General features: G+C 38.7%; 1 protein-coding gene across 3 annotated transcripts in view; it reads right to left on the reverse strand.

The window, feature by feature from the left end:
- Positions 1 to 2,166: 2,166 nt before the first annotated feature.
- HMGN3 (high mobility group nucleosomal binding domain 3) overlaps positions 2,167 to 14,135 on the reverse strand; it is a 91,301-nt gene continuing 79,332 nt past the window's right edge. For 2 of the 3 annotated variants that reach the window (XM_073626844.1, XM_073626843.1), the window contains exons 2-6: positions 9,498 to 9,548; positions 8,242 to 8,271; positions 4,868 to 4,918; positions 3,235 to 3,348; positions 2,750 to 3,129 (exon numbers count right to left, since the gene is read on the reverse strand). In XM_073626844.1, the coding sequence (XP_073482945.1) occupies positions 2,989 to 3,129; positions 3,235 to 3,348; positions 4,868 to 4,918; positions 8,242 to 8,271; positions 9,498 to 9,548 (387 nt within the window). In that variant the 3' untranslated portion in view covers positions 2,750 to 2,988. The other variant, XM_073626845.1, reaches the window with a different exon arrangement.

Genomic DNA, 14,135 nt, shown 5'->3' on the forward strand with positions numbered 1-14,135 from the left:
CGTGGCACGGAGGGGAAGAACGGGGAGATGCTTATGTAAGCAAAGCATTCCCCATTCTGCCTAGTGACAGGACAGTGATCTACTGCTCTCTGTGATTGAGAGCTGTGATCACTGTTCTGTGTGTTCAAGCCCAGCCCCCTAACAGTTAGAATCACTCCCTAGGACACACTTAACCCCTTCACTGCCCCCTAATGGTTAACCCCTTCACTGCCATTTACACAGTAATCAATGCATTTTTAATCGCACTGATCGTTGTATAAATGACAATGGTCACAAAAATGTGTCAAAAATGTCCGATGTGTCCACCTTAATGTCGCAGTCCTGATAAAATTCGCAGATCGCCGCCATTACTAATAAAAAAAAAAAAATGAAAAATAAAAATGCCATAAAACTACCCCCTATTTTGTAGACGCAATAAATTTTGCTCAAACCAATCAATATACGCTTATTGCAATTTTGTTTTGCCAAAAATATGTAGAATACACATCGGCCTAAACCTGAGGGAAAAAAAAATGTTTTTTTATATATTTTTGGGGATATTATAGCAAAAAGTAAAAAATACTGCACTTTTTTGAAAATTGTCGCTCTTTTTTTGTTTATAGCGCAATAAAAATAAAAACCGCAGAGGTGATCAAATACCACCAAAAGAAAGCTCTATTTGTGGGGGAAAAAAAAGGATGTCAATTTTGTTTGGGTACATCGCACGACCACGCAATTGTCAGTTAAAGCGATGCAGTGTCGAATCACAAAATGTGCTCTGGTCAGAAAGGGGGTAAAATCTTCCGGGGCTGAAGTGGTTAAAATAAATCAAGGTAGTCAAATACGCTTCAATCACATAGGCAACAGGTCAGCAGCACCCAGGTCACAACTGCATTTTCCATAGCTCTTGCATAAAAAGGCTCAAAAATATATCCAAAGAAGATCCAAAAGGGTAGTATCTGTTCACAGCATGCATATACAGTGTAGATCTGTCAGCTCTGCAAGATGGTGCCTGGCCCTTCCCAGCAAGATGTCATGACACAGGTCCCTCCGGGCAACTGGGCACCAGTCCATGGTGGAAGATTTCTGATACTATGTAAGATTTACTTTCACTTGTGACACACAAACTGTGGTGGTGTTTTTTCTGGACACTTACAATCTAATTGGATGATCTAACATAATTTGATATATGGGACTGTTCTCGTTTTTTGTTTACAACCTAGTGGGATGATGTATGGGATTGTTTTCACAATTTTTACTTTTTTCTGCACATGATAGTTGTGTAAATTTATGAGCTTTGTTTTTTATATGCACATTTGATACATTAAGGAGCACTTCACTGTTAGGGTTAAGTTTATTGATATTAATGTGGTGATTGCACTGTGGAGCGATATTATTTCTATTTAATAGCAGTACATTTTTTTTATAAATAATAGCATGGGGTTTTTGTACCCATTACCAGGCATAGACAAGTTATTTCGAACTATCTTATGAAATCTGTAAATGTGTAAATAAGCAGTACTTAACATCAGACACTTTACTAAAGACTTATTTTGATTATCATTAAATGAACATTTCTTAAGGATGGTAAGATAATTACTGCAGTCAGCTGCACAAACTTCAGTTCTTATATTCTTTCATAGACATGTTTCTAGACAGCTTCCAGATCATAGCAAATAATATTTTGAGAATAAAAAGGGGTGTTGGGAATGTTGCTATATTAAATACGTTTAACATTTTTAGACAAATACTTGGTACAAAGAATGTATTGATTATATTACCCGATATGAAAAACCATTTGTCATATCTGTTTCTACTGTACATTTGCTGATACCACCTGGAACTACTACTACCAGTCCTTGTCTATTAGGGGGCGATATTCACCTTAGACTTGTTTTGTGTGTCAGGGAGGGCATTCATGGGTCTTAAGCTGGCCATACATTATACAATTTTCTTGTTCAATTTCCTTTAATTATGTAGTGCAAGGGCCTGCCTGATTGCATACAAATTGCAAGTTGCTATTATATGGTTTTAGCAGGTCTAAAGAAAAAAAAATAATTTACAATATATGGCCAGCCTTAGAGTACATCTCAGATGATATCAGTGACCTTATTTTCACCAGCACTGATATATACACTAAATAAATATAGTCAAAACTATTTGTAACAAAAACACAATACAACAAAAACGCATTAAAAGGCAACACCTTTTTATTTATTTTTAACTTTAGAAGAAATAAAAATAAAAAAACAAAACCAAAAAAAAAAAAAAAAAAACCAAAAAAACAAAAAACAGCAGATGGTCACAACAATTTAGTCATTTTCAAAACCACATAAACCGTAAGTACAAAAGCACCACTAATTATTGCTATAGAAAATGGCATGGAAAAATTCATAAATGCACAGTAAAAAACAACATCACTATATGCACAAGACTTTTTTTAGTTTTGTTTTCTTAAAAGCGATAAAAGTAGATATGTAATACAGCCTCAAACACACCCACTAGAGCTACTCTTGATATTCTTAAAACTTGCAGACAAAGAAACTGAATCAGCAAAGCATGAATAATGAAGAGGAAAACGTTCATGTACATTATATATATGTAAAAGTTAAACTACCGTAGTCCTAAAAAAATTAGCATTTACAAAATACTTGAGAAAAATATTTTTTTTTTCTTAAAGTTCTTCAAGAGGTACGTAAAATCAACGAAAATTTCCATGACCAAGTTATTCTGTCTCATCATCCGCTGCTTCAGTTTTCTGTTCCTGGGTTAAAAAGGAGAAAAAAAAAATAAATAAAACCAATTAATTGCTGCAATGCACATAGACAACTTTAGCCTTTCTATTTTAGCTCCTAACTCAACTAGAATAGCAAGCTAATATACAGTGTGAAAAGAGAGTGTCTTAGTCTATAAAAATACTGTCCATTGTCACTTGGTGCACTCTCTGGACAAACCCAAGAAGCCTTACCTGAAAGCTTCATTTTCCACACAGAAAAAAGAACCACACTGCTAGCTCTCTATGCACTGCACACAAACATGATCTACCGTACCCTTCACTTTAACTGTTTCAATCTGCCCTTTTATTGACAGTGTGCTGGGCAGGGCACTTCTGGATGTGGAAACATTAACAGTTGAGCGAGAGATGTGAATCTGTAATAACATCATGGGCAATAAAAAGAAGTATTATGAACATGCAATCCAATGGTTGTACAGCTAATTAAAAACACCACCACTGATTCAATCTTTGAAATGTACCTCATCAGCTCTATTTTCACCATTTTCAGAGGGAGCAGTACCTTCCTTTCCAGCTTCTTGTTTTTCTTCTTTCTTCCCTTTAGCACCTTTGCTTGCCTTTGTGCCTGGCTCCTTCTGCAAAGGAAAAGTGGAAAAATGGACGTTACATACATGAAACAAATCGTGTTCCAACAGCAAACCTATAAGCATGTGTGTGTGTAGCTTGAATTTAGTAAACCACTAATTTCCAGGACTTTTGTGAAAAGTGTATCCTTTGTGATAGCCTTGGTTTAGGATAATAGTTTATGCATACATGGCACTGTAAAGGGCAGAGGTGCTCTTCCATTAATTGGAGGAGCCCTAGGGTCAGCACTCAGCATATCCTTTTTCTGGAACCACACATTAGAAATGTATGATTGTTCCTGACCCCCAAACACATTAGACATAGTTCCTAATACAACCCAAATAAATACATACTGTATGTCATATCCTAAAACATCAAAGCTCCTTAAATTCTTTGTGGGACAAAGTTTCCCCAAAGTACTTATAGCACAGTTCAGTCATTACGTGTGCCATTGCCAAAATTCCTCTGAATATTTAACAGTATTTGTAATGACCAAATATGGTTACCCACTGTACAAAATTACAACCTATACATGGGAATGACCTCTTTACATAACACTTTAAAACCAGGGGCATGCACTACCACCTGTAGTTCATTCCATTTCTTATCCTTAACCCATTGGCGCTGTTGCCTCCTGGCCCTTTACAGGGTTTTAGATGCTGGGAGGTGGGGCTTATGGTCATGTGACTACTGTAATTGGCAAGCTCCTGATCGCAAGCAGCTTGCATATATAGTATTAATTTTGCATTTACTTGACATGCAACATATTATATATGTTCTGTACTACCCATTTATTCATACATATTACATTTGTATTCACCTTGACTCGGGCAAAACTTCTATGTTTCAGCATAACACCCAGTCAACAAAACCCATCAGTATTGAATAGGTTAAAAAGCTGGACTGGCTGCTCCTTAAAAGTATAACTAAAGTAACTAAAGACAAAACTTTTTTTTTTTTTTAGTTGAGTAGAGATAGATTAGAATACCCATTAGGTTTTTATTGCTGTCTGTGTCCCTTTTAGGGCGAATTACCCTCTATTTGTCCTGTTTCCATTATCATTGAAAATAAAAATAAAAAATCCCAAATTTTGTATTTTCCCCGGAAAATAGAGGAGAAATCTTCCAATGGGAACACTGGTTTGTGACCTCAAGGGAATCCCTTAATTTGCAGGGATTTCCGGTCACTTCCTGTTTTGGCTATGGGATAAGAAGTGAAGGTAAATCTTCCCAATGGGATACAGAAAAAAAAAAGCGAATGGGTTACTGCCCTCCCTACTCGATCCAAAATAATACATTTTTTAACCCAACAGAAGAATAGGAATGTCTCCAATTGAGCATTCTATAGCAGTTAAACCTGACAGGAGTGCTAGACTTTCCCCACTCTAGCCAAAACAATAGCTATATAATAAGTTGTTGAACATTTTCCAGGAAAAATCTCCAACTCAGAAAATCCATGTCCAGAAACACAGCAACAAAGCTAGAACTACTAAAAATCTTAAGTCTTTAGCTTATGTACTTGGAAGAATACCTTGGCTGCAGGTTTCTTTGGTTTTGCATCAGGTTTAGAAGAGGCAGGTTTCTAAAAACAAGGAAAAAAAAAAAAAAGAAAAAAATCAGGAAGATGCCTTGTATGAATTTGTTAAGCAATCAATCATGAAACGGACTTTAAAAAAAAAAAACACAGCAAGATAATAGCTACAGTATGTATTTGTGCACTTCATATATATAACTCTGACAACAACATTTTGCTACCCTAAAGAATTACCTTTTACCGAAATTTCACCATACATAAAAAGCATCGGAATCACCAATGGCAATTGTACACAGGATTTCCCTTGTTCAACTGGTATAGTGTATGTAAAACAAAGCTATTTTTTAAAGATTTGGATAAAGTTGAGGAGATCTAGTTTTTATTTATTTTTCATTTATGATGTCCCAGGTCTGAAAATGTTAGAGTTGTCACCAGAGCAAGAAGTGTGGGGAAATAATTAAATGAGGGCAAAAGTTCTAGTGACAACCAAGATAGAAAATCCCCTCACTTTGAGGGGATTTCCTTCCATTTCCAGAATGGAAAAAAAGAAAAAAACCCGACGTGGGTTTTAATCTTTCCCTAGTCCTTTAAAACTAAGTTTTGGCTATTCTTACTTTAAGCTGGCCATACTCATGATATTTTGACAAGTTTTTATCCCTTTTTCATATATATAATACAAACTTTCACACTTCACATAGTAGGGAACTTGTGTTTTGTGTGGGCAATTTTTACTTGTTGAGCATAGGGAAGTTCAATGGGCTGCCTTTTGCACGTTGGTCACCCAAAAGAAGCTCCTGCTCCTTTTTAAGCATGAAGCTTCACACGATTATTAAAAGACATGTTTTGCACGATTGCAGCGCTATTCTGTTGAGCGACAATGAATGAATGGCATCCAATCCAAACGCGCGTCTTGCAGCAATTGCCACGAGATTTGGAGTCACTGCGATTCCAAATTGTGGGCCCAGAGTGAATGGGGCCTTAATGCAACAGGAAAAACTGATCACTTTGCTTTAGTTTTTTCCTGCTTGGATTGCATTTCAATTTGGCCGTTTAATAAACAGTTTTAAAGCAGTCAATTTACTGTCCAGATTTGACTTCACAAATCTACTGAATCCTAGTGGTCAAACTTAAAGTGGAGGTCCGCTGAAAAAAAAATATTAAAAGCCAGCAGCTACAAATACTGCAGCTGCTGACTTTTAATATATGGACACTTACCTGTCCAGGGAGCCCGCGATGTCGGCAGCCGAAGCCGATCTGTCCTTCGGCTCTCGGCTGCTGCCATCCTCAGTAAGGGAATAAGGAAGTGAAGCCGTGCGGCTTCACTTCCTGGTTCCCTACTGCGCATGCGCGAGTTGCGCTGCGCGTTCTCTCAGGTCCCTGCTGTGTTCTGTGTCTCACAGAATACAGCGGGGGAGGACGGGGTAGGCGCCGGAAGTGGCATAGGTCACCGCAAGCGCCGCGGCGAGCTATGCCAGGAAGTGGGAGCAAATACCTGTATTAGGCAGGTATCTGCTCCCTCCTCCCCCCTGAAAGGTGCCAAATGTGACACCAGAGGGGGGGGTGGGTGGGTGGGGGAATCCAAAAAGTGGAAGTTCCATTTTTGGGTGGAACTCCACTTTAAGTGGTAGAATTCTTAGTTTTGGAGTCTAGTTGGGATCATATCCCCAGTGGCTCAAAGGTGTTTAAAAAAGTACGGTCAGCTTTACACGTGATCCTCTGTTAATAAGCAGGAACAGGCACCATTAAGTTAACCTTAGAACATAAGTGTAACTGTAGAAAGCTGCCCTCTACAATTAAGCTCTTCTCAAGCAAAAACCCATTAGAGTAGAAGCTTAGGTAAATTGCCTAGGTACCAGGGATCGGTACATATAGTTATTAAATTGCAGTGTGACTTTCTTTATTGTGGACTAGCTGAGAACTGGCAACCTGGACTGAGCAGCTGGGGAAAAGGGTATTTGGAGCAGACCAGTGGATCATTTTCACATGTATTGCTTTGTGCAGACCAGGCCATCACTATCAGCAGAAGATAAACAAATATAGCTAACTCTATTTAAAGGATGGATACACATTCAAATGGAATGCATTAAAGTCCCACAGATTTTTATAAATGCCGGAACAGACGACAGTCGCACTTTCCCTCATGATGGCTTTGTATTTTGAAACGAATCCTTCTATAGGGATATCACAGAATGTAACTACACATTTCATTTGTGCTGCTCAGATAGAATTTTAGTGAAAGAGGAGGGCATAATATACCAAACATGAAGGAGGCACAAAATATCCATAAAGAAAGAACAGTTAACTTAGGAAACAGGAACTTGAGAACAAAAATGCCACTGGGGAATGCAAGAGAACACTTGCAGGATTCAACAAATGTTCTTAAAGTGTTCTTCAATCTAAACTTACTTGTAAAATTGGCTAGTATTCCAGAGCAATGGAATGTTAAGTTTTCACTTATTGTGGTTAACATTACACTAGCAAGACCCACTAATCAAAAAGCTGCAGTAAATCATTAGCTCTTAACCACCTCAATACAGTGCACTTACACCCTCTTCCTGCCCAGGCCATTTTTCAGCTCTGTCACACTTTGAATGACAATTGCGCGGTCACGCTACACTAACCATGTGAAATGCACTGATGAGGCGACACTTATGGCGTATGAATATGCCGCACTTATGGGCACAGATAGGCAGCACTGGTGGGCATAGATAGGCGGCACTGGTGGGTGGCATTTATGAGCAGCACTGATTGGCATCACTAATGACCACTGATTGGTGGCAATTGTGGGCACAGAGTTCTGGCACTTCATTGTAATCAGTGCCCTGATTACATCCCTAGATGCCCTCTGTGTCAGGAGATGCCGCCGAAAGGCTCTCCTCACACTCTGACAGTGTGAGGCGAGGAGCACCGATTACCGGCATCTCCATGTTTACATGTGACCGGCTGTGATTGGACACAGCCGATCACATGGTTAAAGAGCCGCGGCTGCCGGGGGTCGCACCGTGTCCTAGCAACACAGAGCGGTCATCATATAATGTCCACCCACAATGAGAGCCAGCTCTCATTTGACGGCTGGCAGGTGGGAAGAGGTTAAAGAAAGCCTTTTGGTAATTGATGTAGTCACAGAGCTAATTCTGTATCTCAGTAATGGCCAGCAAGGATTGCTGAATGCCATATCTTTCATTTCAAGGTCGCACATTTTCATTTAATAATCATTATTAGATTTGATTTGTGCAGAATCCAGGGTACTATTTCCACCTGTCTTACCAAAATTTGCACTTATCCTGTGAATAATTCAACACTTCATAACAAATGCCACAAGGTAAATCCCCATAAGCACACTGGAAAACGTATTGCAAATAAAAACTTACTGCAGACAGTCTTGCCGATCTTCTTGTAGGCTTTAAAAATAAAAAATAAAAATGTAAAAAATTATTTCATTACCACAAGCATAAACTACTAATTTAATCAGATTTTTTTTTTTTGCTAAAAGAAACCAAATGGCACTCAATACATATGTCGTAAGATCAGCTTATAAACAAACCAACAAATTAAAATGTAGATCCTCGATTTTACAGCTAAGGCCTCATGCACACTGAGCGTTTGCTCAGCTCCCTTGAACGTCCTTTCTCCTGGCAGAGAAAAGCTGCCTAAAAAAACAAGCTCAAAGCCATGTTTTGCACACGTATTTGAGCGTTTATGGATTTCTACTGGCGACAATATTGATTTTTTCTGCCTTTTGTAATGAATGAAAACTCAAGCGCTAAATGCGTTTCTACTGTTTTTTTTTCCTGTCCAAAAGCACCTCTCCTGAACGTGCTGGTGATGTTTTCTTTTTTCAGTCTGTAAACACTCTTCTTCTAATATACCTGTAAATGCCTATGTGTGTATGGCTGCATAAGCTAGCATTGAGGTGTGTGTACAGGAAGAAAAAAAAACAACTAAACAAAAAAGGTCAAACGCATGTAAAAGCGCTTCTTTTTTTTTTTTTTATGCCCGTGTGCATGAAGCCTAATTGAAGAAATCTGATATGATTAACCACTTTTATGGTAGTGTGGTAATTCTCCTTAAGGTGTAATTTATTGACCTATAATACACATGGGGGGGAATTCAATAAAACTGCTGTGCCACTTTTGTGGCGTGAATCCCTTTTGTTAGGGTCTTGTACCAAATACCTTTTGGTTCTGACAGACTCGTGCACCAAATTCAGGTAGTTCTAAAATGCGCCACTTTTACATTGTGTCTCATTGAATGTGCCAAAATGTAAAAAAGTGAAGCTAATTAAACCATACAGGGAGAAAAACTGGCTCAGGCAGATTTTGCGAAGTGTCCCAAGAGCATTCTAAAAGTGGCGAAGCATAAGACAAGTAAAAGTTCTAGACAGGTACATGAATTTGTCCCATTCTTCACCACTTTTGGAATGCACGAGAGACTTCGCAAAATCTGTCTGCGCCAGTCTTTATGAATTTCAGGGACAATGCTATATTAGAAAAGCAACATACTTACATGCTACCGCTTAGAAAACTGTAAAAGTGCTTCCTTGAAACCAAAATTATTTAGAAAAATTAACCAAGAAAAAGGTGCTTAAGTTTTCAGGAGACATTTAAAAGATAAATTCCAACTGTACCTCTTGTTTAGTTACTTTGCCAGCATCCTTGGCTTCAGCTCCTTCTGGAGACTGCAATAAAAGAAAAAAAAGTTATGAATAAACAACAGTCTGGAAAAAAAAAAATGTCCTGCATAGGTTTGAATGCAAAATATTACTTTTTAAAGTCTGCCTCTGGTTGGCAACTGTTTGGGCAACAGATGATTCCTCAAGTCCCGTTCATACAATAAACCCATTCTGTTTAATTCTGGACCATTCCAAGTACAGAAGTCGGCTGCAAAGCACACTGGATAGGACATGATTATTTCAATTTTAATATTAAATTGTTACTGTTTCAGAATCTGGCTGCTCCAGTTTAGATAAAGGTCCCCCCATGATCCTATTGTTATACAGGTGTCTACTGTCTGCAAACTCCGCATTAATGTCGAGGTGGAAGCTGATAAAATAACGCATTGTAAATTTGAACTTTTAATCCCATTATAGAACAAGAGTAAAACGCTTTTTTGTAAAGGCAATGACCCATTGTATAAATCAGTAGGCGTTCATTTCATTATAAAAGCCAGAAGGCATTGTTAAAAAGGTACACTTCATGTAAATATAGTCCTGTCAATTTTGGCTACATGCTAAATAGATCTTAATTTTTTTTTCTCCTTGTGGCAGTAATTACCGTAGGTCTTGCTGTTGTCCTGCTTAACCAGCTACTAGAATTTCCAGAATTGCTAAATGAATAGATGAAATTGGGCCTGCAAAACGGTCATCCGGCAAGTTCACTGGCTCAAGCACTGCCTCCTCTAAGCCCACTGTAGCATTGCCAGGATGAACAGTAGAAAATTTGGGTGAAAAAAACAGCACAGAATTAAGTTACCAGATCCTGCAGTCCTTCCCAGAAACAAAGCATTTGAATGGGGTTGCAACCTCAAAACGCTAAGCATTTTTGGACTTCAAGAGCGGGAAGGCCAGTGTTCAATGCTTCTAGTGTCAAAAATTGTCCACTATAGCACCTGGCGGAAAGAATTACTGCTTGCCATCTCAACCTCCGCACATCTCCAAAATACACCCCTTCCTGACCAATGACACCACAAAGCTCTTAATCCACTCCCTGGTTATTTCTCGCCTTGACTACTGCAACTCCCTCCTCATTGGCTTACCTTGAGAACCCTTTCACACTTGGGCTGCCCATGTGTTTGCAGTAAAGAGACGCTTGTTTTAGCAGTGCCCTACTGCTGTTTTAGCTGCGCTTTTCAGCTGTTAGCGGGGCGCTTTTAACCCCAAGAAGGGGTTAAAAACTCCTGTGTTGGGGCACTTCGGAAGCGCTGCCCATTCATTGCAATGGGCAGGGGTGTATATCGCTCCCAGACCACCCCAAAGACGCTGCTTGCAGGACTTTTTCTAACGTCCCGCAAGCGCACCTCCCGGGTGTGAAAGCACTCATTGCAATGAAAAGGGAGGCAGTTTTCAGGCACTTTACAGGAGCTATTTCTAGCTCTAAAACACCTGAAAACTGCTTCAGTGTGAAAGGGGTCTTACATAAGCCGTTCAGTCCATCATGAATGCTGCTGCCAGACTCATACACCCTACAAACCACTCCTGCTCTCTGGTTCCCCTGTCACCTTCTCCCATACTCACCTCCAGAACTTCTCCTGAGCCTCCCCCATCCTTTAGAATTCCCCTATCCCAATCTGTCCGACTATCTCCTACTCTAGCCACGTTTAGGCGATCCCTAAAAAAATCTCTCTTCAGAGAAGCCTATCCTGCCTCCACCTAACAACTGTACTTTTATTTTCTCCATCAAATCATCCCCCACAGTTATTACCTTTTGTATCACTTGACCCTCCCTCTTAGATTGTAAGCTCTAATGAGCGGGGCCCTCCGATTCCTCCTGTAGTGAAATGTATTGTAACTGTACTGTCTGCCCTCATGTTGTAAAGCACTGTGCAAACTGTTGCTCTATATACAAAATCTTGTATAATAATGTAAAAGTATATGCAGATATTGGCTTGTACCTTCATTGTAGTTCAGGAGCAACCACTCATGTCCTTCAAATTTTAACAGATGTTGTAGATAGGTAGTCGTAAATAATTGTGTTAATAATCCATTGTATTTTTGTTTCTATTAAATGTACTTCATGGTATAGGGGTAAAGTCATATATGCAACTTCAGAAGCTGCAGTTTTTTGTGACTCACTCTATCCATGACATGAGGCTGGTGAGCAACCCACACACACAAAAAAAAAAAAAAAAAAAAAAAAAAGGCTGTGAACTCCCTTTAGTCCCCATCTGTCTGCAATATGTAGTACCACATAATACAGAAACAAACCTATAGCAGAACCCACTGCAAGGAGAAGTTAAAAGTATAACTAAAGGCAATATCTGCTATAGGAAGGTTTTTTTACCTGAATGCAGATAGAAAAGATACATTACGGTAAAAAACCTTTAAGGCTGGGTTCACATTATCTTCGCATGTGGCTCACAGCAGGAGTCCGATGCGTCTGGTCCCAAATTTTTGGCTAAATTCAGACCTGAAACGGACCAACAAGACGCACAGGGTTCCTGTGCAAATTCGCACCGGAGATATGTGAACCGTCTCCATAGAGAGCCTGTCAAAATCCCCTGCTATTGCGAATTGGATGCGGGGGAACACCGCATCCAATTTGCAATAGTGTGAACCCAGCCTTAGTCTTTAGGACTACTTTATTGTCTCAATCAGATTGGCTGAATAATTGATGGGATTTACTAAAAGTCTGATTTCATAAATAAAGGGAAGAAGATTTACACTTTGCAGTAGCTAAGAGCTCCGGCTCTTACATCATGCATCCTTCTGTGTACAATGGGCACAGCATATGGTTGTAACCCACCCACAGCTTTTGATTGGCAGCCATGCTAATAGCTGCTCCCATCATCTCAGCAATCTCCTTCTCAGACCCAGCTAACAGCAGTCTTTGAGGGACAGGAGGCAAAAATCAAAAACAGTAACGATATAACATAATGGTTATAACAAACATTAACTATATATATATATATATATATATATATATATATATATTTTTTTTTTTTTTGTGCTTTTACATTTTAAAATTAGAGACTTATAAGTCTGGTATGTGTAGCTCCATCAGCTAATGTTCTCCCCCACCCCTGTGAACACCCTATTTTCTTACAGAAATGAACATCTGGATCAAAACCGTAATTTTAACAAGGCATTATGTTCAAATATTTTTCACTGGTTTTACGGATCATGGGGAGATGATCCATAAAACAGTAGGTGATCAGGATCCTGGGAGTTCAGCTGTAATATATTCAGGAATGCAATATAAAATTTACTTTAGGGCTTGTTCACATGTGAGTTTTTCTGCATTGAAGCATGTTTTCCCCACTGTACTGTGTAATACATGTTACAGAGGATGACAAAAATGAATGGCGGTTCATGGAGAGTAGATAGGTGCACGTCATGTTCTTTATTATGCAGAAAAGGAATAATTTTTTTTTTTAACCTAATGCAATAGAACACATATAGTAAATGTGAACCAATCTATACTTTAGCTTTTAGGCTGGATTCACACCTATGCATTTTTAGTGCTTTTTGCAGATTTGCACTACAGAACGTGTTCCATAGGAAACCATGTTAAATGGACTGTAGTGCAAATCTGCAAAATGCAAAAAGCACAAAAAATGCATAGGTGTGAATCCAGACTTAGAAGCAAGTTCTAATAAAAGAGCCCCCAAACCTCCAAAGTAGTAAATTGGGGGAGTGGTTAAGAAAAGACGTTTCTGATGTAACTTTGATGGCGGCAAGATATTTCCTACAGAGCAGACTTCAGTAGTTCTATTAAATCCATATGGTCACATGTGAAACTACACATCATGCTTAACTAGGTCTAATTTTTTTGAGAACTTCACATACAGGCGGAAGATGGCAAGTCATCTGAAGCTTTTTGCTGCAGCAACTTTAAAAACTTGTGACTTTCGTTTCCGAGAGTGGGCATTCGACACCCACTGTAGACCTCAACACTATATAGTATTTTATTAAAAATGGCTGCTTTTATGCAGATTTTAGAATTACATTATAAAATTTGTGCGTGCACTTGAGAGTAAAAAGGTCATTTTTTTCCAGTGTCTGTGTACAGTAAAGCTCACACTGGTCATAGAGTTGAAAAGCAATAAATGATTTGCTCTACAGAAATTTGTCCAAGTATTACTAATTTTTATACCAACACAGAAAAGAAAGGAACACCTTTTGTTAAAAGATAACTAAAAAAAAAAAAAAAAATACAATAAAAAAGTAATATACTGTAGCTTACAGTTCTTTGATGTGGTGACTGCATTAGTTTTCTTTTAAACCAAGAACATTTTCAGCAAATACCTGTTGATCTTGCTGTTTTCTCATCTGTTCCTGTGATCTACACCAAAAGTTATCTTCATTCCTAGTTATTTTCTGTAAACTAGCACCAATTTCCCTGTCCCACCATGTGATTTATATGAAAAGATAAGGAGATGGTTTGTAGTTCATATCAGTGTGACAACCATGGCTCCCTCCCTAGATACAGTTGAGGGGTAATATAGCCACCCAGGGATATCAAGTGTGTTTCTCAGGTTTACCAGGTGATGTTAAAGATTATGTAAACCCAACATTTCACATTCCTGATATGTGCCTGCTGTACCATAT

This window comes from Aquarana catesbeiana, linkage group LG04, assembly GCF_042186555.1.
Source record: "Aquarana catesbeiana isolate 2022-GZ linkage group LG04, ASM4218655v1, whole genome shotgun sequence".
NCBI lineage: Eukaryota > Metazoa > Chordata > Amphibia > Anura > Ranidae > Aquarana > Aquarana catesbeiana.